Source organism: Molossus molossus, unplaced genomic scaffold (genome assembly GCF_014108415.1).
Source record: "Molossus molossus isolate mMolMol1 unplaced genomic scaffold, mMolMol1.p scaffold_m16_p_7, whole genome shotgun sequence".
Taxonomy (NCBI): Eukaryota; Metazoa; Chordata; class Mammalia; order Chiroptera; family Molossidae; genus Molossus; species Molossus molossus.
Genome location: NW_023425401.1, coordinates 99,683,477 through 99,709,205, shown reverse-complemented (window position 1 = coordinate 99,709,205; position 25,729 = coordinate 99,683,477). Strand labels below are relative to the sequence as shown.

Below are 25,729 nucleotides of genomic sequence, written 5' to 3'. Positions count from 1 at the left end.
GAACGATAGATAGATAGGTAGATAGATAGGTAGATAGATAGATAGATAGATAGATAGATAGATAGATAGATAGGGAGATAGGGAGACAGATAGATAGGGAGATAGACAGAGAGATAGATAGGGAGATGATAGATAGATAGGGAGATAGGGAGATAGATAGGGAGATAGACAGAGAGATAGATAGGGAGATGATAGATCGGGAGATAGGGAGCTAGATAGCCCAAACTGCATCCAGGGCTCGGTCCCTGCCCTTGCAGTCTGGTAGCGGAGACAAACAGGTAAACAGGAGATGGCAGGGATCAGTGCTGCTGTGTTAGTGGTAAGCAGAGGCGAGGACAGAAGGAGAGCCACACTCAGAAATATTTGTTCAGCTTTATTTGGAGGTGACAGAGCAGCCCGTGTCGGTAGAGAAGACGAGAACGTGGCAGAGGCTGTCCGCCTTCCGGTGTCGTCCCAGGCAGGGTACCCCAGGCCCCAGCCTGCACCTCTCCCTGCGGTAGAACAAGCCCGCAGGCAGCAGAACAGGGCCCGTCCTCCTGAGAACAGAGATGGCCTGCCCAGCTCCTAGTACCCCGTACTCTCCGTAAGGGGGGTGTGGTCAATGTCATTTGGGGGAAGTATAATGTTTTCATCCCACTGAGATTACTTTTAGTTCCACCTATATGTTGGCCTCCTTGGAAGCCTTCCTGGCTGGTGCACTTCTCAAACCAGCGCTGTGATGACGAATAGGAGGGGAGAGAGGGCTTCCTGTAGGAGGTGGCGGCCACCCTGAGGCTCAGGAGGTATCTAAGCGAAGGTGGGTGGTTAGGAGGTGAGGGAGAGCCGTCCCCACAGGAAGGGTGTGTACACGAGCTATGTAGGAAGAGAGACCATGATGAGTAAGACAGAGGCCCAGAGATAAGCAGGGCTGGACTCGGGAGGTTCTTGTGCGCCAGGCTTCAAGCTGAGTGTTTTATTGCCACGGTCATGGGGGGAGGGAGGCATTGAATGATTTCAAGCAGAATGTGTATCATTCCGGCTACAGTGGGAGAGAATACCAAAGAGTTCAAGAGCAGGAATATTGAAGGTATGGAGGACATTTAAGGAGCTAATCCAGGCAAGAGATAATGGGGATCTGAACTAAGAGTAATACTGGAATTAAAAAAAAAAAAATTGGTAGATATGAATTTGAAGGAAACAGGGCGGACAAGATGTAGCACATGGTTGGCTTTTGGACATAAAGCAGAGGAGTCCAGAGTAAACCAGGCTTGTGTCTGGAGAAAAAAACAATTAGATGTTGGAAAATGAGTTGATTTGGGGATGGGGTGGGTACGGACAAGGCGAGTCGCAGAACATTCGAGTTTGAGGTGTCCTTGAACCCCCAGCTGGGGATTCCCAACCTAAAGCGAAGTAGGGAGTGAGTGTGCAGCTGGGAGGAAAGTCTGGGCCGGAGGTGAGTCCCTGTGAGTTGTCTGCATAAAGAGAACAGGTGACCACGGAAAATACAGACAGGTGATGCAGGCCAACGGAGGAGATGCCTGAGTTTAACGACGGTGAATGAAAAAAGACGCTGACAAAGAATGATCTCCTTGCCATGGGCTGGGAGTGGAGGTCGTCCCAGCTGTTGTCCCCCACTGCTGCCCATCATGTCAGCAAAGGAAGGCTGTGGGTTGTACCCAGGGTGAGGAAAACCTCAGCAGAATGACGGGTGTGCCCCCCCGAGGGCACTACAGCCTTGACCAGGAGAAATTTTACACTGGGCAACAGAAGGAACAGTTGTGTATTTTTAAGGTCGACTTTATGCATCAGCATCCGGGGGATCCCTACGTTTACCTTTAGCTCTCTGCCCTTTGATCCGTCTCTCTCTCTCTCTTTTTTTTTTTGCATGGGTAATCGTTATTGTATGTGCGATTTTCTAATGCAGGTATTTTTTGTTGGTTTGTTTTTAGGCTTCACTAACTGGGTCACTTTTCTTCTGTGAAGTCAGACCCTCGCTGAGTGCTTTGGAAACCTTCCCTTGTCTCTCAGCAAGGACTTGATATTTATTCCTTTCACCCCTTCTTCGAGATTGTTTTCACCAGCATAATCCATGCTCTAATAACTCCCATCTCAACAAACAAACAAATGAAAGTGTTCCTGAGCTACCAACTGTATCTTCACTGTGGCTCTGATTCTCAGTTTTGGGTTCTCCTGCTGAACTTCGGAGAGTGTGTTCTAGGGACCCCCTCCCAGCCGTTCTAACCTGTGCCGATCTGGCTGTCAGCTACACGTTCACCGAACGGCTTTCTGAATGCTGCTAGCATCTCCCTGGCGCCAAGTCCCTTAGATAGCTTTCTGTTGTTGTTGTTATTCAGTCTTTCAAGTGTATTCACAATGCTCAGTGTTCCATTCTTTTTGAAGTGCTCTCCTGGCCTGACATCTTTCCTAATCGTCCTCTATTTCCCCGAGTGGTCCTTCCCACTTTCTCTCATCACTCACACCCCTGATTTCTGCACGTTCCTCTTGGGTTGGTCCTTGGCCGTGTTTTCTCTTTGCTCACTCTTGTTGGAAGTGCTCATCCAACCTCCTGGTTTTGGACATCACGTCTGGGCCAACAGTTCCTGGCTTTATGAATTTACTCCACACTTCTTCTTAGTGTTCCATTTGCCGTGCCCATTGATTGGGTCACAGTCATCTCAAATATAATGCATTAAAAATCAAGCTCGTTTTGCCCTGGCTGGTTTGGCTCAGCAGTTAGAGCATCGGCCCGCGGAGCAGAGAGGCCCGGGTTCGGTTCCTGCTGAGGGCACGTGCCACGGTTGTGGTTTGTCCCCGTCCTGGTTGGGATTGTGCAGGTGGCAACCAGTCGATGTCTCTCTCTCTCTTTCTCCTTCTCTCCCTCCCGCTCTATCTGAAGATAAATGCAAAAATGTCCTCGGTTGAAGATAAAGAAAAAAAAAATAAGCTCATTTCTATCATTCTAGGAATGATTTTGGTTTTCAATTCTTTTATGCCTCAGAAAATGAGATGGCTATTGATCTAGCTATTCAACCGAGAAAACTGGTCATATTGATTTCTTGTCTCATGCACTCACCACATCTAATTCATTTGCCAGCTTTATCAATTTTATCTATAAAACATATTTCAAACCATCTCTTTACCTCCATTTCTGTTGTCAGTGCCTTGGACTAAGGCTCTCTGATATCTCACTTTTGATCACTGTAATGGCTTCTCCATAATTCCTTAATTTCCCCCTTCAATCTACCATGATTTAAGAGAGTGATTATTTAAAATGAAAATTGGTTTATGTCATTTTCCACCTTAAAGCTCGCCAGTGGTTTTCATAGCACCTTGAGCCAAACCAACCCCCTTGTCTTGGTATGAAAAGTTCTGCACACAGCCCTGGCCGGTGTGGTTCAGTGGTTAAAATGTTGGCCCAGGTCAAGGGCACATACCTGTGTTACAGGTTCGATGCCCAGCCCTGATCGGGATTGTGCGGGAGGCAACTGATGTGTTTCTCTCACATCAGTGTTTCTCTCTCTCTCTCATCTTCCCTTCTTCCTCTCCCCTCCCTTCCACTCTCTCTAAAAAAAATAATAAATCAATGGAAAAAATATCCTTGGGTGAGGATTAAGAAACAACAAAAACGAAAAGTTAAGGTCTGCACAGTCTGGCCCGGCCCCCTCTCCACACCCACCCCTCTACCACTTGGACTTCCTGTCGGTCCCGAGGCACACACCCAGCTCCCCATCTTCAGATATCTGTGGATGTCATCGCTGTACTGGAAATCTGTTTGCATGGCCAGCTGTTTCTTACAAGTAGGCCTCAGCTCAAATATTATCTCCTTGGAGGTCTTCCTTAGTGACCACCTCTGCAAAGGTCACCCGTTGTTCTTTATCAGAGCATGTGTGTGTCACAGGTATTTGTCTGTATCACTCGTTTGTTTGCTGTCCTCTTTCTGTAGTGTAGTTCTGGGAGGTCACTCATGGACCGGGTCCCAGACTCACTGTGCCAGGGCATGGAGGCTGTGAGCGACGGTATCTGTTGACTGAATGCTTTTAGAAAGGTGTCCCTTTCTCCCAGAAATGTTCACAAACTCTTGGTCTAAGTGACAGTATGAAAATGAAACTTATGAGGGACTTACCTTATGAGGGAAAAACCCATTTGAGGTTTTTAATTAAGAGACCTTAGGTAGTTTACTGAATGCAAATGAAAGGATAGTCACTTTAGAATTTGTCTGACCTGGGTTCAAATGACACCTCTGCTTCTTTTGTACTCTGGTGTCTCTAGAGCAGGGTCCAGGGAAGGGATCCAGGCCTGGGATCCAGGGCCAGGATCCAGAGCAGGGATCTGGGACTGGGATCCAGAGCAGGGATCCGGGACTGGGATCCAGAGCAGGGATCTGGGACTGGGATCCAGAGCAGGGATCTGGGACTGGGATCCAGAGCAGGGATCCGGGACCGGGATCCAGGGCCAGGATCCAGAGCAGGGATCTGGGACTGGGATCCAGAGCAGGGATCCGGGACCGGGATCCAGGGCCAGGATCCAGAGCAGGGATCGATAATCACTGTACCCTGAGTTTATGGAGTGTCTGACATGGAAAGTTTTTCATGAGTTTTGGTTGGACACCTCTAAGTGGCATTTTTGTGGACCTCAGTTTTCTTAGACATAAGCTGCATAGAATGGGTTATAATTGTAAGATCCTTCCAAGTGCTCTGTGAATAATATTATGAATCGAACTGGCTGTTTGAAAATAACTGAGCAATTGTGTTACGCATTTCCCCTAACAATACTGAATATAAACCCTGAAACACTGTGTCACTGAGATTTTAACACCCGTAAGTAATAGCCCTTTCTTTATCCAGAATTTAAAGAGAGTATATGAATAATTCAGAGATTATCGATGAATGATTGAAAGAGGTTATGGCGTCAGAAGTCTTCCTTTGCTATGGTCATAGCGGTCTGTCTCTTTGCAATGCAAGGATCCTGAGTCTAATTCCAGTTCAGTAATTTAGGAGATATAAATAATTGTCAAAAAGGAGTAGTGTGAAAAATTAAAGTTCTAGGGAAATAAGAATTAGAAAGCAGCAGTGATTCTCTAGAATTTTTTTTTTTTTTTTGATAAAGGCGATTGGTGACCTTTCAAAATGATAATTACATGATTTAATTGCCAAAGAAATTAGGTTGAGAATTCCATTCAGTTCAAAACATTTGTTGGATGTTTACTTTGCCCAATGTTTAATCGGTGGTAAAAGGAATTGATTTTAGGCCTAAGAAGACCTCTGAGTAGAAGGATTTTGACATCTCAAACGGTAGAGTTACAGATGGGGGCAGTTACTCAGTTTCTTCTTTATTTTATTTTTACTTTTTCTTTATTGATTTGAGAGAGAGAGGACGGGAGAGGGAGAGAGAGAGAGAAACATTGATGAGACAGAACATAGACTGGCTGTGTCCTGCATGCCCCCACTGAGGATTGTGCCCACAACCTGGGCATGTGCCCTGACCGGGAATTGAACCAGCGACCTCTTGGTGCATGGGGTCGGCGCTCAACCACGGAGCCACACTGGCCGGGCCTCAGTTTCTTCTTTAGCATAGATGGTATGTTATACTGTACATTTAGTGTAATAACCGGTATTGTCTCCTTCAGTGCTTTTGTTTATCTCATTGTCTTCGCCTTTTCTTTTAGTTTTCTACCTATTTCCTAGGAAGGATGACATTACAAATATTTAACAACTTGCAGTTATATATATTATTTCAATAATTTAAAAATGTTCTCTTTTATCCCCTAAATAAGCTAAAGTACATGGATTATATATCTGCTTACCAAACAATACATATTGCCACACCGATAAGTCAGTCTTCTAACTTGCAAATAAGTGTTGATTTGTGGAACTTGTTGGTTTAATCTTTTGCTCGGAGCTCTCACCAGCTAAATGTTCCCATGAGTTAGCTATGATTTCACACGGGTAATTGTCAAATTCTTCCAACGTTTTCCTCCTTCAGCTGATAGGTGATTCATAATCTCAACAAGCAGAGACGTTCTCTTACCATCAATGATATTGTTCATTCTCCCTAGTTTCTGCTAAACAAACAGTGATTAGAATACACTTTTATATTCCTTGTAATACTGTCTGACATTTTAATATATTCAATATTTCTACGACTGCATGTCATTGAAGTCGTTTACTGAAGGAGCTTGTACCCGATCATTCGGGGCCGGGCACAGACAAGTGACAGTGTTCAGAGCATGGGCTCTGGGGCCAGCCTGCCTGGTATTGGATCCTTGCCCCAACCCTTACATTTTAATTGCTCTATGCTCTAGTTTTCTCACCTGCAAGATGAGGATGATCGTGATAATTCAGGCGCAACCCTCTGGCAGTGTGCCCTGCAAGAATGTGAATTGGGATGCGGAGCAATTGGCGGTTGCCCGTGTCTCCCCAGCCTCGACCCGCACACAGGCAGGAGGCTCAGGTTCCCGCTTACAGAGGCGACGGCTGAGGTCTGTGTCACCCACGGAGCAGAGGTGGTGAGTCCAGTCCTTTCATCCCCAGTGGAGTGTTTGCACCACATTGAGGCTGTGGACCCTGGACAGGTGGACCCTGGTCACGGGACAGGTTCCTGGACTTGCTGCCACTGTCCTGTAAGCCTTGGGACCCAGAGTTGTCTGTATGGATGTTTAAGCTGCACGGATAGCCTCGCTGGCCACAGCCCGGACTTCCCAGTTTGCTGGGGCAACCTGATGGCGTGGCTCGGGCAACACGATTTGTTTTCGAAAGAGAGCTCATTAGGGTTGAATTCTGGAGACCCGCTGCACAGATCATTAACATTGTAGCGGCTTAATAAGGAGGAAATAGAAAAGGTCTGCAGTGTTGAGGGGGTGGGGGTCAGGGTGCTACGCAGTGAGGAGCTGCGGGATTCTAGGGACTAAATTACAGGCTACCTCCCCGTAGAGAGAGAGTTCAGTATTTTAGCAGCTCGTAAGATTTTACTGGTACCTACAAACTAAACAACACTTCTCTGCTATCTTCTTGAAAACAAAAAGAATGATCATATGTGAAATATTTTTAAAAGTACTTGGCACACAGTTCTCAACAAATGTTAGCTATTATTATTAGCTTCTTTCTGAGAATATATATATATGTATATATATACACACACACACATATGCACACACACACACATATATATGAATTATATATGAATTATGTTTTGTGTTTCATTAAACTGCTATGGGAAATGCAAGACAAAAATTAGACTAATTAGTGGGAACATGATGCTTCTTAATTTCTTATTATAGTTAAAAGACCATTACTCCTCCAGAATCTTTTGTTTAGTTTTAATTTAAATTGATTTGACATTATGTCGAGAAATAGAGGTGGCGTTTTGGAATTGATAAGGCTAATGCTTTTAGGGGTCTTTTTGTCACTCTGAATTTTATGCCTTGGTGTTTCCTCAACCCCGATCTCTTCTGGGTTCCTCTGTTGTGTACCCCGATGCTTGGCAGGGAGTGGGTACTTAGGGTGTGCTGAATGACCGAATCTGCGTTAGAAGGCTTTCTAAAGGGGAAAGCTTAGATTGTGGCCTGGCAATCAATAGACATGTTAATCTCAGGTGGATATGTTTTCTCAGAAAAGGGCAGGAGAAAGTCATTAGCATGTATTTCAAGCGTATTAGCCTAAGGGGAGTGAATTACTATGTAAGTTCTTAGGGTTTAACCACATCGCTAATTAGGCCTGATGATGTATCCCAAGAGCAGTGGTGATGATGCTCCTTGACCTCTCTGCCCAGGGGTGGTTGTCCACCTGGGAGGGAAGGGACTTTCCATGTGTCCTACAGCCCAAGACAAGAATAGACCCAGAAAGCTGATCTAGTTCAGAGCCCCAAGGACAGCTGGATCTCAAGGTCACTGCAAAAACGCCACAACGTGCCGCATCTCTTGTTCTGTCATCTCTTTCCTTCAGCTTTTCTCTTCCTTCACTTTCATTGCTAACAGATGCTCACCATCGATGTCCTGAGTCAGGAGGGCTGCTTCTGTCTGAGAATGGGATTATTGTAAGTGCTTTCTAGTTCCCATCGTGAGCAGGGTACCTGCCTGGCGTATAAAGAAGCATTAAATACACATTTGTGTAAAAACATTGGACATTCTTGGTTTTGCTTCTCTCCTTCGTCTTTTCCCCTCTCTGCAGATGTTTCTTGGGCCTGCCTCAGTTACCTTCCAGCTCAAGGTCTGGGGGCATGCTCGTGACCGCACAGGGTTTTACTGGGAGGAGAGAGGGACAGCATTCCGTGGTGGCCCTTTGTCACTGGAAGACGTGCAGGACGGACACGATGAACACTGTGGGCTGCACAGTTGGCTCCATGTTTCTGAGTGGATTCGTGTTCATTGCTACACAAATCACACACACTTGTTTTTGTGTTAATGTGGTCTTAGCTGATGGTTTACAGAAATCTATATTTTTAAGACAAACAACAAAGCATGTATATGGGGTTCTGCAAATTTCAACAGATTCATTTTCTTTTGTCTTTCTGCAGAATTTTGTGCGTCACCACTGGGTGCACAGGCGTCGGCAGGAGGGGAAGTGTAAGCAGTGTGGTAAGGTAAGGGCCCAGCACCCACGCCGTCTCGGGAGGCTCCTCAGACCTCTGCAAGCTCCCGGGATAGATGTGCTCAGTACGTCGCCTCCTTTCCGAAAGCCCTGTTTCTCCAAGTCCCCTTTCCTGAAGAGGTGTTCTAGTTGCTCTAGAACTCCCTGTAAGAGGCAGAGATCTCAACATGAGGAATGAGCACATTTATTTTATTTTATATTTTATTTTATTTTTTCTTTATTGATTTTAGAGAGGAAGGGAGAGGGAGAGAGAGAGAAACATCGATGAGAGAGAACATTGATTGGCCGCCTCCTGCATGCCCCCACTGGGGATTTGGCCCACAACCTGGGCATGTGCTCTGACCAGGAATCGAACTGGCAACCTCTTGGTGCATGGGTCGACGCTCAACCACTGAGCCACACTGGCTGGGCAAGGAATTAGCACATTCTATGAGAGATGGATACACTCTAGTGGTGGATTTCATTGTTGATCATTTCGAAAACACTTGCCATTCTGCTGAAACCCTCTCTGAGGACTTCTGGCCACTACACTTCTTTGCTCAGCAACAGAAAAGCCACGGGTTCTTGAATGACACTAATTTGGTTGATATGTCATTGTGGCTGAGCGGAAGCACAGCACAGATCAAGGCCTGTGTTAGGGTATCACCCAGGTCCCGGAAGCATGCCCTTCTCCTATGGGTGGTTTATGTCTGCTGTCTCTCTGAGCGTGGCTGGCATGCTACGGAACGCCATGGATTCTACATGCTATTGACCCCAACAGATCTGGGGGATGGGTTTTTTCCCATGTACAAAGATCCATTTTAGGAAGGCCCCCCGGGGAAGGTTAAACTTGTGGGTGAATCACACTACAGAGATTATTTTTCTCTCCCAAATGGCATCAGTAGTATGCTGGACTCAGCTTGGATTTGGTAGAGAGCAATATCTGAGAGAATGGATTCTTCATCAGTGAAGGATTCCCAACTTGTTTCTTTATTCATGTGGCCCCTTTGGGCCAAGCAGTACAGTAAGCTGACCAGATGGTATTTAAAAAAAAATATATATCTTTTTATTGATTTTTTTAGTGAGAGAGAGAGAGATAGAAACATTGATGTGAGAGAGAAACATCGATTGGCAACCTCTTGCACGCCCCCTACTGGGGATCGCAACCCAGGCATGTGCCCTGACCGGGAATCGAACCAGGACCTCTCAGTCCATGGGACCTCACTCCATCCACTGAGCCACACCAACTGGGCTAGTATGGCATTTTTGACAAGAGAGCGACAGAAGGAACTGCTGGCTGCCTGAGATAGGAGTGTTGAGAGTGAGTAAGACTTGGAAAAAGTTTTAATTTTGCTGTTGGCACAGTGTCTTCAACGAAAATACGATGCTGTAGCCATTGGTTACCAAGCTCTACTTGGGAAGGCTACCCACCTTACCCTCCTGGTCCTCCGTTATTGCTCGTATTCTCTTCTCCAGTTTAACCCAGGGACTCTCAGCTGGTTCCTTTTAGCCTGTAAAGAGGCAGGTGAATTAGGTTGGGAGGTTGAGGAGCTAAAAGGGGGATGAGGAAGGGGGAGTAGAAGGATCCTTACCAGCCGTTCTACTGCCTGTGAGAAAGGTCAGCCGTCCACTCTCATGCCACCTTCCTTCCTGGGTTCCGTGTGCCCCTTTCCTTTCTGGTGTGGCCTTGGGGCTTGGGGGTTGACTCTTACCTAGTGGATTGTAGACTATCTACAACTTTCCCACGCTATAGTGTGTGTGTGTAAAAGAGAGGAGACACAGATAGGCGCAGCCAATTTTGAGATAGGAGATGTGAAGGGTAGGAAGGACCCGGGTGACCCGGTTCTTCACTTTGGAAAAGTATCTTCTCTGGACAGCCTAGTACCGTACCTGGCACCGTACCTGGCACCACCTCAGCAGATTTCAGGCTGTAATAGGGTCGGAGGAATGCTATTACAGGAAAATCAATAAACATCATATTTTGCGATGAGTATTCCCTGGTGTCATGTTCCACTCTCTTTCTGGCTTGGTCCGCAGTCGGCATGGTCAGCTGAGTGGGGAGAACCGGGCTCCCTGGGCCCTGAGTTGCTATGACCGCATCTCCTGTCCTGCCCAGTGTCCTCGGGCCACCTCTTGGAGGGCTCCCAGCTCTCTGTGGGGAAGTCAGCGGTCCCGGCTCCTCACAAAATGTTCCCGTAATTGAGTACGACTGTATTTATCTCCTGTGTGTGTACTACAACTGCTCCTGAGCTCCCAGAGACTCGAGCAGTTATGGCGAAGGGTTTCTTAGACCTGCATCTCCTTGGTGGATAGTCAGTAACCCATCTTTGGATCCTGGTTTCTACTTCCATTTACAGATGAAGTGATCGAAAATGCATTTCCAACTTTGGTGCTGTGCGTAATTTTCATCGGCAGAGTTGTATATTCTTATATATCCAGAGATTTTTGAACCATTGTACACACACAGACTCACACACACAGACACACAGACACACACACATTATTCCACTATTTACCCATTGGGTGAAAAATAATCATTTTACTTAGCAAAACTGTTTTCCAGCTGGTGGCTTGCCAACTTTTGAGGTAGTTAGAGAGTGTTTGTGGTTAAAGAATATTTGGGGTTTCAGTGTTTACTTTTAAAATTGGCAAATATTTGCACTGATTTTTCTCTTGAGCCTTGGATGAGTTTGGCTGCGTGGGTGTGGCCTTTGATGGATATCTGACGAGAGACCCCGTGATTCCGTTGTGCAGGTGCTTCGACATTTGCCGACTCACGGGCTGCCGCGTTGGTGACCCTTACGTGGTTTTACGTTATTTTCATTCATAGCCCTATGTTACGTAAGAGTCGGGGTCCAGGCAGAAAAGAAAGGGCACACTCACACTCCAATTATGTCATTTGATGAGTGTGTAGGGGGAATATTTATAGTGTGTGAGCAGAGTGTAGAGAAACCCCGAGGCACAGTGAAGAACTCGTGGGCGTGTAACAGCGGTGGCCATGTCACGTCCGGTCTAGGAGCCCAGGAGATGGAGAGAACCTTCCACAGGAGTGTGAGACTTGGCCAGCTGAGGGGACCTACCAGCTGGGGAAAGGGTATTCCAGCTTCAGTTACCTCCACTGTCTAGTGGTCAAAGCCAGTGGAAGCCAGATCACAAGGGACACTTCGAGACGATCCATAGTCACTTTAGAATAGGATGTGGGGCAGGGAAAGACGGAGAGCACATCAGGAGGGGCAGTGGCACTGGTCTAGCCACTTACATGTACATGCCGCTTAATGTGAAGCTGTCTCCAATGGGGAGCGGCAGGACGCCAGCTCATTCTGCAAATGTCCCTTAGCGACCTTCAGCAGATCGTACACTCGTTCAGTCCAACTTGTTTTCAACACCCAGTTGTTCTTAGTCATTTAAAAATCAGTAGGCAAAGGAAAAATACTGTCATGATCATAGCTAATTTGGCCTTTTAGTTTTGAAGGAGCCAAGCATGCAAACCCAACACTAGGGTAACTGTAGAAATAGGCTTGTAAACCACTATTTGAAAACGTATCTTTTGTTTCTCCATTTAAAAACATACATAAGAGTTGTAAAAATAAATGAGCCTGTTTTTTGAAAGTTAGACAGTAACTCTTGAAAGCAGTTTTTAATGCAACACACACAGTTAAACTTTAGTCCGCATGTCTGATGCCCTCTGGGTTCCTACCCAAACACGCTACATCGTTATGAAGTACTTGTCCATAGATCACACGTACTTCCATGTGTCATTAAGTAAATTAAACAGCACGTAGCATCAATTAATGTCAAAATGACTCTTTCTTGTCCTGAATATTGCCGAAAACGAATTAAAAATGGACTGATAGTGCAGTATTCAAAATATACACCATCTCAAGGAAGTATACTTACTAGCATTTTTGTAATGTCAGAATGATTAAAAGCAGTCCATGGGGTACAGTTGAGATATGAATAGTGATTATAGATTATGTGAATAGGGATTCTAGAGTCTAAAAGTAAAGGAAATACTCATCTGTGGCTTTGGAGATGTTTTGTTATCAGTTGAAAACACTGGCTGCTCTTGATCTGAAAACGTATGTGCCCTGGAGGTCAGCTGTCAAGAGACGCTGCACAGCCAGGGACGAGAAATGGATGTTGGAGGGTGAGGCTCCATGCACTGAGGAGATGGGTTTGGTTATTTGCCTGTCTGTGCGTTCATGTGAAACGGGAATCTTCTGCCGTCAGCCTTGGGAGGACCCGTGAGGATGTAGAGAGGGCGACACAGCGAGGACAGGAAGTCAGGCCTCTCTGGGGAGCCCCCTGCACAGCAGCTGGAAGCCCGGTTTTCCTTTCTGTCCTTGACTGAGTATCAACACGGGACAAGGGCAGCCACCTCCCCACTCTCCGCTTCTATGAGTGGGACTATTTTAGATTCCTCATAGTAGTGGCATCATGTATTGTGGGCCCTTCTGTGTCTGATGTAGCTCACTTAGCGTAAGGTCCTCCGGATTCATCTGCGGGGTGGACGTGGAGAGGTATTAGTCCAAGGGCACAGAGTTTCAGTTATGCAAGACAGTCGAATCCTAGAGGTTCACTGTACCACGTGATCCCTGTAGCCAACAATTATATTGTAGACCTACAATTTTGCTGAAAGAGGAGATAGTACATTAAGTGTACTATCACACAAAAAATAATAGAGTGGGAGGGGACATTAGAGGTGATAGATATGTTATGGCATAGATTGTGGTGAGGGTTTCCCAAGTTTATATTTGTCTCCAAACGCATGCAGTTGTGTTTATTAAACATGTACAACTTTCTGTATGTCAGTCATGCAGTATGATGGCTACCGGAGGAAAGGGGGTGGGGAGGACAGAGAGGGTAATGAAGGAGACTAGACTGAGTGGTGAGCGCACAATGCAATATACAGATAACGTATTCTAGAATTGTACGCCCGAAGCTATGTCATGTTATTAACCAGTGCCACCCTGACACATTTAATTAAATAAGCATTTTAGGAAAGGGACAAGGGGCGGTGGGCTCAGAACCAGGGCTCCTTGTGGCAGTCTCCAGGTGGCTGTCACTCAGGTCTCACCTGTAGAGGTGTTCTGCTGCTGCCGCCGCTCCCTGGCCTTGGCATGGTCGGAGTTCCCGTAGTGGCTGCTAACGTGGTACTTCGGACACTCTGGTCCCCTTTGCTCTTTCTTCAGAAATGCCAAGTTGCTAGGACTGTGCCGAGAGAGGAGTCGAACTACAGTGCCACCACGACACGGCCTCAGCCAATCCCACACGGCGCCTCATGGCCTCAGAGTTGCCTGGCCTTGACCCAGCACTGGAGGTGGGCTGTCCTTGGCCAAAGTGACTCTTCTGGTCTTGGGGCAACTCCTGAAAATGGAAAGGTGTCACTTGGCTGGTGCGGCTCAGTGAGTTGAGCATTTCCCATGCACCACCCATTCTGTATTCATCTGAACTAACATTTCTGGTCCAGGGGACTGTCACAGTCTGTTTGGGCTGCTGTTACAGAATACCATAGACTGGGTAGTTCAACAACAGAAATTTATTCCTCACAGTCCGGAGGCTGGGAATCTGAGCCCGAGATGCCTGCGGCATTGGTGTCTGGTGAGAGCCTGCTTCGTATTCACAGACAGTGATCTCCCTGTGCCTCACATGGCGGAGGGGGATGGGGCGTCTAAGATCCTCGTTTATAAGGACACTGTTCCTCTTCCTGAGGGCGCCACCCTCATGACCTAATAACCTCTTAAATCGGGCCTCAGGTGTCAACATATGAATGATGAGGGGACACAGACATTCACTGTCTAGCGGTGGGGTGACAAAGACCCTTACCTTTGAGCAGTCTGATCTTCTGATCTTGGCTGCTGCAATTGTCCATTTATCACCAACATTTTTCAAAGAATTAGAAAGGCGCCCCCGTGGAGAATTGGTGCCAGATATATTCTCCCTGCCTCCACTGTCAAATAACAACTGTACCTCCACCTAGTGACTGGGCCGAAGATGGTGACTCGCCACATGGTGACTCTTTCCTGTGCTTGCTCGTCCCTTGACACAAAGTTCAGGTCGATTAGATTTTTATGAGTAAATACATCCTCATCTTGCACAAACTAAAATATTAATGCTACCATTTTTACACTGTGATAGAACTAAGTGCTAGACATATTATAGAACTAGCCTTATAGAACATACATATTATAGAACATACAGCGATTCCCAGTGCCAGGTAGGAACACACGTATCAGTGGAAAACTGGACTGAAGAGTTTGTCAGAGGGAAAATGTCAGTCCTTGGATGGGCTGGGAGAGAGATTGGTTCGTGGTGGCTTTGCTCATTAAAGAGTGAAGGGTGAACCCTTCGCTGATTCTGGGTAGAACGGAATTAGTCCATCAGTCTGTAGATAGTTGGTCAAAGTGGGTGCCGTTTTCGATGAGGCAGGAAGTTTTCAGTCGGGTTGGTGTGAGTCTGCGCCTGAGTCACGCCAAGGTCTTATTTATCAGCTTCGGCGGTGAGATGCGCAGGCGTCATGGTTGGTCGGTTTCAGCTGGTTCAAGTCCGTTGCACTGAAATACCTCGACTGGTTTGAGATCTGGCAAAGGTCTGATCTGGTCTGAAAAAGTCCCTTTTATTTCAGTGAGTGTCAAATTGCTGTGGTGTTTATATTCCATTGGGTAAGTTTACAAGAGTGGTCTAACAGTTTTACGTTAAAGCTTCAATTTTGTTTTACTAGAAATAATGGATTTTGCATCTGATGTGAACTTAGGATAAACATGTTAGATATTAAAAATAAAATGTGCACAAGTATATATATATATATATTTTTTAATTGTGGACTATTTGAGCAAAAATTCTTGAAGTTCTCTGTTTTAAGATAAATAAATACTGAGTTAGTCTTATTTTATAATTCCCTTTGGTTTGTCCTTTGTAATTCTCTGTGAGCTTTGAACGTGTGAGCGAACATGGAGAGGTGTATTTATGTTGTTGTTTTGAGTTTTTTTTGTTAAATGAAATGAAATCACACAGGGAGTCAGGTTATGATCAGGAGATTCCCTCTCCAAACCCCAGTGAAACACATTAGCAATAAAAAGCCTGGTTTCAGCCAGAGCTTCGAAGGAGAGCCATTTGGTATATGCTCTAGATTGCAGAAGAAAGAGGCAATGAAGCTTTACCTTCTAAGAATAAATGTTGTTTAAACGTTATTTCAAGAGCTCCATTTGACTTAAAAAAACCCTCCCCTATCCCCCCCAAAAAACAACACACATGACTTTATCCCTCTAGGTTCTTGGCATTTATAATTCTGAAGTCAGTTGGATCCAAAGCATCTGACCTCACATCCCTATATTCCTCTTTGGTAGTGATGAGCAAAATACGTAGCCCTTAAAGACCAGAGTCAGTTGAAATTCGCTGAGGGCATGTGTCAGTACCATAATATCAAATGTGGGCCAGCATTTAAAAATGGGTAATTTGGAATCTGGCCCCTTTTGCTGGGTTGAGATCCTGGCCAAAAATCTCCCCATTGCTGGTGGCCCTTGGGAACACGGCCTATATGGTTCTATTCATGTCTCTGTGTTAGACAATAACTCAAACTATGGCCTCCGTGACTCAGCCAGAGTCAGAGTCCAAAACAAAGCACAGAGCTGATTACCACCAGGTTGATCTCCAAGAGACTCCCCACAATTCTGCAGCCTTGCCCTGCACCCCAGCTGTGGCTGGCCGTGTTTGCTTCTGGTATCAGCCTGGCCGTCAGGACTGATCTGTTTCTCCCTGAGCCAGAAGGCCAGTACTCAGTAGAAGGGGCGGCCAATACTCTCTCCCTCTGTACCATCAAGTAGAGTATTGATAGTCACATATTAGCCACTGGAGGACGTTGTCAGCAAGGTGCTGGGAGACATTCCTGTCGATTCGTCTCAGCAACAAAAATACCCCTTCATTGATATATACTGCGTTATAAAGAACTTTTCAAGTAATTACCCTATTTGAATCTCACAACTACTTAGCGGTGTAAGAGAGGTTTGTAGTAGAATTACCATTTTCAGGTGAAGGGAGAAATTCGAAGGGTTAAGATCCCCCAGCCAATAGCAAGATCCAATGCCCCCTCTCTATCAGCATCAACATGATATATGACCATCTGGTGTATGAATCAATGAAGTGGTGGCCAGGTAATAGCATTTAAGGTGCTGTTTAACAATACATTTGAGGCAGCAGCATTCAGTAGACCTCTAGCTGTGGCTTCGGCTACTACCATGCCCACAGTCCACAGTATTGATTTCCAACGATGCGGCATGTCTATAGGGCAGACTGAATTAAATGAAAATACTAGCATGTTTGTAGTGTCTGGGGAGGGGGGAGGAGGGTGTTGGGAGGGAAGCACATGTCTAGGTGGTTCGAGTTAGGTGTTTAAAGTCTAGATAGTGTGAAGTTGGTAACTGCATCACAATAGTCGCAGTGACTGGTGAATTAATCAGAAGATGTGTCTGCCATGCCTATGAAGTTCAAAGAGCCATGCTCAGTTGTGGGAACCCACTTAAGAACCATTCCAGAGACTTCTCTCAAAAGAGCTATGATTCCACCGGCGAGATAATACATGTGCACGTAAAATAATCAACAACTTAGGACAGCTGTTCATTAGCGGCCAGGCGCAGGGGGAAGGCCTGAAGGTTAGAATGGGAGTTCTTTTAATGTATAAATTGATGTTTTTTTCCAACTTGAAATTATCTGTAGACGTTAAGCAAGACACCCTCGGCCAGAGCCTCAGTAGCTTTCCTGCCCATCACATTTTCTTCTGATCACTTGACAGAAGGCCTCTTTGAAAATGTTTTGTCGTTGCTCTGAATTCATTTCTTTGGGCTTAGATGTCACAGGTGGAGAGAATGGATGAGCCTTGGGAAGGCGAAAATCACTCCGTAAGCATGAATGCACACTTCTCTCTGGTCATTATTCAGGGACAGCAGCAGCCAAAAAACACCTCTTCTGTTCCGGGTGGGAAAGTAATTCCATTTGTTCATGTAAGAGGATTGTGTTGGCCATTCCGTTAATCTCACCGCGGCTTGCTGGCGAAGAGGAAGACGGAGAGCTGCTTGTTTTGAGTCCTGACTTACCCAAGGGGAGGCTGAAAGTCTTGGGATTTCCTTCTGCACCCCTGGACTTCTTCCAGAGCCTGATTTCTGGGTCCTAACTCTCTGATCCTTAATTCCTCTCTTTGTGGGGTCTCAGATGTTAAGGTTGTGTGAACTTCTGAAATAGATGACCGTTGTCATAAGGAACCATGTGAACCGATCGTGGCTTTTCTTTTGCTTTTAATAAAAACATATCAGAACCACATTCTGTTGGGGGCGGGGGGTGAATGTGTGTGTGTGGCTGACTTTGAGGCCTTAGCGGTAAAGCAGGCCCTGGTGCCTCCTCGGTAAAGCAGGCCCTGGTGCCTCCTCGGTAAAGCAGGCCCTGGTGCCTCCTCTCTAACAGTCCAGAGGATTCGGGACCTGGAAACTTGCTTGGCCGAGAATGTGCTGGGCGTGGTATTTTTATCCCAGTTCCCTTGAGTGCTGGGGTCAGGCCTGGCTCCATTCACTTCCTTGGACTCCGGGAGGGCAGCTGCATAATGAGATTGATGTGGTTTTCAATTTTCTCTCTCTTGTCCTAACACCCAGGGCTTTCAGCAGAAATTCTCCTTCCACAGTAAAGAGATCGTGGCGATCAGCTGCTCCTGGTGCAAGCAGGCGGTAAGTCGGGGGATGAAATAACACAAAGTGGGCTCATGTTCTGTCAACACAGACTTAGGTCATCGCTTGAGTTCCGGTCTGTAAGTGGAGGGTCAGCCGGTGTATGCACTGTTGCCCTCACATAGGGTTGTTGGAGGAAGAAAGACATCAAAACTGTATAATTATACATAGCACACGTGAGCTGGGAGAAACGATAGACACAAATGAACTCCTTCGTTTATACACATTGCATTCTGGCATCAGAGACGGGAAAATTCTCCCCTGGTGCTAACTCCGAGTCTAGAATCGAGCACTTTTCATTCCTAGACCACACACACACATACACACACTCACACACACACTCACACACACACTCACACACACACTCACACTCACACACTCACACACACACTCACACACACACACTCACACACACTCACACACACACTCAGTCACACACACACTCACACTCGCACACTCACACACACATACTCACACACACTCAGTCACACACACTCTCACACACTCACACACACACACACACACACACGCACTCACACACACTCTCACACACACACACTCACACACACACACACACACACATTTGTTTTTGTCCTGATTACACTAGATTGTTGACAACTCAGGATCTGTAGTAGGAAGTTGCAACATTAGGTTAGCAAGAAAGCAACTTGCAACATTAGATAACCCTCTGACATAGCAGTCCCTGCATCTTGGTTCTTCTGTTTTTGATGTGGGGACCATGTTGACAAAGCTATGTTAGTACAACAGTGGTTTGGGGTTCTTTAAATTTCAATGTTGTTACAGTTGTCTGAATGCTCATTGAAAGGTAACTCTCCCTTACACTTGAACATACATGTTCATCAGAATCCAATAGTAATTTTTTAATTTACTTTTTCTCTTTTCTAATCTCTCCTTTTTGTTTTTAACCCCTCTGCCCCAACCAGATGGTTCATTTTCTTACTTGTTTGCCTGTGCACCTGTCCTTTTTGTAAGCAGACAATGTGTATACACTCTAATCATGGGCTGGCAGAATGGAGCTATAACCTGACTCTGACTGTAGCCTGTTTTTGTAAATAAAGTTTGATTGGAACACAGCCATACTTATCCATTAATGTACTGTCTGTGGCTGTTTTGCATTTATGAAGCTACTTTAAATATTGTTTTTATTAATTTTTTTTAGAGAGAGAGGAAAGGAGAGAGAGAAACATCAATATGAGAGAGAACATTGATCGGCTGCCTCCAGCACACCCCCTAATGGGGGTTGAGCCTGCAACTTGGGCATGTGCCCTGACCAGGAATTGAACCGGGACCTCTCAGTCCATGGATGATGCTCAGTCCACTGAGCCATACTGGCCAAGCTATGGCTCTTTAATAAAACCAGAAAATTAATATTGGTACATTACTATTACCTAAGCTGCAGACTTTTAAAACATTCACCGGTTTTTCTTTAATATCCCAGGATCTAATCAAGGTTCCCACAGTACATTGAGCTGTGGGATTTGGGACATTTCCTCATTCTTTCTGTCTTTCAGGCCCTTGACCCCTTTAATGAGTACTGACTGGTAATTAGGTAGGATGTCTCCCAAACTGAGTTTGCTTTATTTTTATTTTGGGTGAGATATTACAGAAGGGACGTGGTGTCCTCACTGTATCTTCCACGAGGGTACATAATGTCCATGTTTTATTACTGATTATATTAACCTCGATCACTTGATGAAGGTGGTATTTGTTGTATCTTCAGGTATCCCTTTCCAACTGATACATATTTCAGGGAGATACTTTGAGATGATGCTGAGATCATATTTCTCCTCAAACTTTTGCCTGCTGATTTTAGCATCCATTCGTGCTTCTTTTGTTTTTTTAAACATTTATTTCAAATTTCTTTAATTGTTTAAATGAATAAACTTTATTATTCAGAGTAGTTTTAGGGTCACAGCAAAACTCAGTAGAAAGGAGGGAGATTTTTCCACGCATTTCTCTCACACCATCATGTGTTCTTTCGCTATTAGCATCCCACGAGAAAATCACCTTTTAAAGAGGATATTCAAATAACATTTCTCTGGTAGATCAAAATGTTTACAGATCAGAAGTCACTGGCGGTCGGGGGAATTATGAAGTTGCATTTCATACTTAATTAACTGAGTTAGCAGTTAGCCGCTGGATCACGCCAGATCTTGAAGATTTGCAGAAATGCAGATGAAACCTCCCTGATGGATGTAACGGGCATGGCCATATTTGCCAGTTTCCTTGAGACAGTCCTGATTCACGTCTTCTGCTCCGACATAATTATTAACAGTACTCCCTTTCACTCTTAAAATTGTTCCAGTGAAGATGATAAATTATGTGGTCACATTAAATGTGATCCAAGTAGAAACTGATGTTAAATTTTAAAAAATCACTGTGATGAAAACTTGAAGGCTCGCAATTATTGTGTAATGAGATTTGATGTTTATTAGAAAACAGATGTCACCACACATCACGATCCCTTTACAGCCACACAAAAGATGATTAAAATGTGATTGGTCTAAGGTCACGCAATCCATTTAGGGATAGTTCAGCCCCTGAGGTATTGTTATGATCATTAGTCTACATTTACTTTCTTCCTGTCAAAAACAAAAAGCACTTACAAGAGCCAAGGGTAATAGGACCATTCTGTCTGTTAGCAGCCCTCACAACCTCGCAGAAGCAATCTCTCTGTGCTTTATCCCCTCTTGGACTAACAGCTCTCTAGGAGAGGCGCCTTGCTTCTTCCCTGGGTCCCTTAAATTGGAAGACGGCCTGGGAAGGATTTACATCTCTGGGTAGAACAAGGAGAGGCAGATGGGAGGCACCGCCTCTCTGCCCATCTTCATGTCCTTTCCAACATGATCCCAAATTAACCAAGTCTGTGACCAATATAAGTCCGGTGAAACCAAGTCAGGTGCAAAGTTAGGATTGATAGAACCCTCTTTCGATGTAGGAAACATTCAAACCCATAGAGCAGCGGTTCTCAACCTTCCTGATGTCGCGACCCTTTAATACAGTTCCTCATGTTGTGGTGACCCCCAGCCATACAATTATTTTCGTTGCTACTTCATAACTGTAATTTTGCCACTGTTATGAATCGCCGTTGGAAATATGTATTTTCCGATGGTCTTAGGCGACCCCTGTGAAAGGGTCGTTCGACCCCCAAAGGGATCACGACCCACAGGTTGAGAACCGCTGCTGCAGAGACTTCTTGTGAGTTTGAGCCAAACTGATGACGATTGCCGAGAAGCAAAATCTCAACAGGTTGAGAAAATGCTTCAGAGGGGGGCAGTTTTACAGCTTATTTTATACATTAGAATCAAAGACAGACCAAAGGAGGGGTCCATGAAATGCCATGGTGGTAGAGTAAGGGGGCGGGAGAAAGCAAAGCAGGGAAATCTCTGCGATTAGATAAAAAGGCAAAATAGAGAAACACACTCTTCTTTTACATTGGTGGGCACAGGAGAGGTAATAATGAACATTTATTGCACCTAGAGATGGTGCGTGGACAACAAGATAACAGTGAGGGGTTCTGTGGTCTCTTGTGGTGGATGTGCCCTGAGGGGTCTGCAAAAGGGGATTACTCTGACGTTTCAAAGGTATGTCATCATAGGTGCAGAAAGACAGTAGACAGACTCACTTAGGTCAAGACTGTCCTTTGTCAAGGAAGCTGCAGGCCTAGGACGTGACTACTCACCATGACCTGCTTTTAGTTAGGAATTTCTCTGTTCAGAACGTCCTGTGTGGTTACTTTCAGTCTCTGACTTTGTAGAGCCCACCATACTGGCTTCCCCTGAGCTTGGCAGGTTTGGTATGTGGCCATCTTCCATCGAAGACTCTAACATCGTTAGCTAAATATCCTATTAAGAAAAAACGCATAGACACAGACAACAGTATGGTGATTACCAGAGGAAAGGGGGTGGCGGGAGGAAGAAGAGGGTGAAGGGGGGATAAATAGTGATGGAAAGAGACTTGATTTTGGGTGGTAAACACAATACAGTATGCAGATGATGTATTGTAGAATTGTACACCTGATACCTAAATAATTTTATTAACTAATGACACACCAATACATTCAATAAAAATTTAAAAAAATAAAATAAAAATGAGGTACTAAAAAACAAAAACAAGGTTATAAAGATTTAGCTGACCTGTCCAATAAGATCAATTTCTTGTTATTGGTCTGTAAAGTGAAATGAGTTCTAAATTTGGTCTCTAAGCTCCTGGGGCTGGTTGATGAGAAGCACGTGTCGTGTATGTGGTATGCGTGCGTGTGCATGTTGGCATGTGCATGCATGAGCATGCACACACGTATTTATTTCGTCTCACTGCCATGTTGCCCTTCGCACAGAATTGTTGATTGGCCCGTTTTCCTCTTCAGTTTCACAATAAGGTGACCTGCTTCATGCTGCATCACATTGAGGAACCCTGCTCCCTGGGGGCTCATGCTGCCGTCATTGTCCCACCCACCTGGATCATTAAGGTGAAGAAACCTCAGGTAACTGCCGGGACCCTGGTGCTGCTGGGCCAGCGCAGAGAAACAGTAACTGCTGCTTCTTGCTTTTCTCCCCCTGACTAGTCTCTGGGTTCCTAAGATCTCTGCTCATTCATCCCCGTGGTCCCATACTCAGCTTCCCCGGTTCATCCCATCGGCCCACCCCTCATTGCATTGGGCTCTCTCATGGAACCAGCCTCCTCTTCTAAAGAAAACCGAGTTCCGCAGCAGCAGTGTTTCCTTTCGTTCTTGTGCTAGGGATACTCTCTCCGGGAGCCCTCCTGAGTTCCTTCAGTGCTAGTGGTGGGTATAGCTGATTCTTGCACACCTCTCTTCTCTTCCTGCCTGGGCACCCCTGCGGGGTGAATAGGAGGGTACACTGTGCAGGCATCCTTGTTTGGTTGAGATCACCAACACTTCCAGCCCGAATAGCAGATTGAGGTCATTGTCTCCCCAAATACACCCGTCTTCGAGTGCAACGCTTCCCTCTTAAGGCGAAGGAGAACGATGCTTTTCCTGCCCAGTCTCATATTACATTCAGTCCTCGTTGTTCTTTCTGCCCCAGAGGGTCTCTGCTTTGATTCTGGGAAACCTTGGTGGTTTCTCATAAGGACATCGTTTTGATAGAAACATTTCTACCTTTGTACTGTACGTCTTAGACAGGTAGCTCCAAGTTCTGGGATGGCGGACTTTTAATGCTACAGGGAGGAGATTATAGCTCCTCAGGGTGCAGGTACCTCAGGACGTCTTACTGAATATAATGTTTTAAACGATGTAGCAATCCTTTTTCATGGGGTCTCCAACATTTTTATGCAATTGGCTCTCGTTGACTCCGTTTTTTATTTAAAACCTGTTGGATCGGGGACACCGTTTTGTTTTGTGTGTATGTATTATATCAAATTTAGTTTCTGCTGATGAGTAATATTTGGGAATCATCTTTCCAAGTTATAATCCATGGAAGCCCTTGGGAAATCTTTTCCAGAGGCAAGTACAGTGTCTAAACATTAAAAAATGTGGAGTCTAGTCCTTTCATTTTACATTTTAGAGCCAAAGGTCAAGAGATGTTAAATGAGTTGCCCAAAGTGACATACACAACTTTAGTACTATGTCTGAAATTCAAGTTACTGATTCCAATTTAGTGTTATCTTAAAATCTCTTTAACATTTTTACTTGTTTTTTTCCCCTAAAAATTACTAATCTCTCCATGAACTTTATATTATATATTCAGTTAAGTCAACATATTTTCATCAAAAACCTCGATGATGCCCTGGCTGGTGTTTCTCAGTGGTTAGAACATTGGTCCACACACTGAAGGGTTGCGCGTTTGACTCCCAGTCAAGGATTCCTGGCCCTGATCTGGGCATGTGCAGGAAGCAACCAATCAATGAGTCTCTCTCACATTGATGTTTCTCTCTCTCTCTCTCTCTCTCTCTCCCTCTCCCTCTCCCTCTCCCTCTCCCTCTCCTTCTCCCTCTCCCTCTCCATCCCTTCCTCCCTACATTCTACTCTCTCTAAAAATCAGCAAAAAAAATATCCTTGGGTGAGGATTAACAAAACAAACAACAAGAAAGCTACTGCATATTGTGATGCAGTACAGGATCCTTGCTCTGAGTAACCCCGTGGTCATCTTAAGAAAAGATCAAGGAGAGCATCATGAAGGGGCGGGTTCTACTCTATCTCTTAAAGGTGGGTGGGGTTTAGATCAATGGAGAAGAGAGGAGGTACAGGCAGAAGAATGGCAGGAGCAAGGTACTGGGTCCAAAATGATATTCATGGGTTTGAGAGACTAGCTTTACTGCAATGGAAGTTTTATGCAGGGGGTGTAGGGAATTTTTTATACCTGCCAACTTTATCCTTAAAAAAAATTTTTTTTTTCCTATATTGATCTTAGAGAGAAAGGAAGGGAGAGGAAGAGAGAGATAGAAACGTCGATGTGAGAGAACATTGATTGGCCGCCTCCTGCATGCCCCCCACTGGGGATCAGCCCACCACTTGGGCATGTGCCCTGACTGGGAATTGAACCAGTGACCTCTTGGTGCATGGGTCAGTGCTCAACCACTGAGCCACACCAGCAGGGCCCAACTTTATCCTTTTAAGCAAAAGAGTAATAGCATAACAATTGCATTTTAGAAGGACACAACTAACAAGAGTGTGTAGGATAACCCGGTGGTGAGAGATTTTACAAGACTGGGAGAGACCTGTTAGGAAAGTCAGAAGGTGACACCACTTGGCAGGGAAATTGTAGGTTTCCTTTTCTAAACTTTAAATATTGTAGAAACATATGGAAATGTTTAGGCGAGTGAAGAGAGAGATGATCAAGAATTCTTCTTTAGCAAGAACTTCTCCGCCATTGTTGTTTCATGTATTCCCGCCCTGCCAAGACTTCTTTTCCTTAACACTTTTCTGCTTTGACATTCACATGCAGTTGTGAGAAATAATACAGAGAGACTGCATGTACCCTGTACAAATTTTCCCTTATAATTTCTTGCAGTATTATAATACAATATAGCACAATCAGATGTCAACATTGATTCAGTCAAGAGGCAGAACAGTGTGTCACCACAACTATCCCTCAAGCTACCTTTTCACAACCTTCGTAACCACACCCATTTCTCCCCTGGTCCCAGCCCATCCACTTTGTCTCCCTGGAAATGGAGATCTCCTCCTCCCCCCATTTTTTTGCTGGGGTGTCTTAAAGCAAACATTAGCATATTATTTAATCTGTAAACACTTCATTAGGTTTCTCTAAAAGATAACTTTTTAGAGAGATACCCACATATTACGTCACCTGTCAAAATTAATAATTCGTTAAAATAGTTTCTGATGGTCTCAGATACAACTTTTGCACAGTTGCTTATTTTTTTCAAGTCAAAATCCCAAGGTCATAACTACTTTTCTGGTGACATCTCTCTTTTTTTAAATTTTTGACTTTAGAGAAAGAGGAAGGGAGAGGGAGAGAGAGATAGAAACATCGA

The 25,729-nt window shown here is 45.0% G+C and overlaps 1 protein-coding gene across 1 annotated transcript in view; it reads left to right on the top strand.

The window, feature by feature from the left end:
* Positions 1–25,729, top strand: part of DGKI (diacylglycerol kinase iota) — a 423,254-nt gene that overhangs the window by 189,366 nt on the left and 208,159 nt on the right. The window contains exons 6-8 of the mRNA XM_036246751.1: positions 8,491–8,556; positions 18,182–18,253; positions 22,641–22,757. Coding sequence (XP_036102644.1) covers positions 8,491–8,556; positions 18,182–18,253; positions 22,641–22,757 — 255 coding nt within the window. The remainder of the gene's footprint in view (positions 1–8,490; positions 8,557–18,181; positions 18,254–22,640; positions 22,758–25,729) is intronic.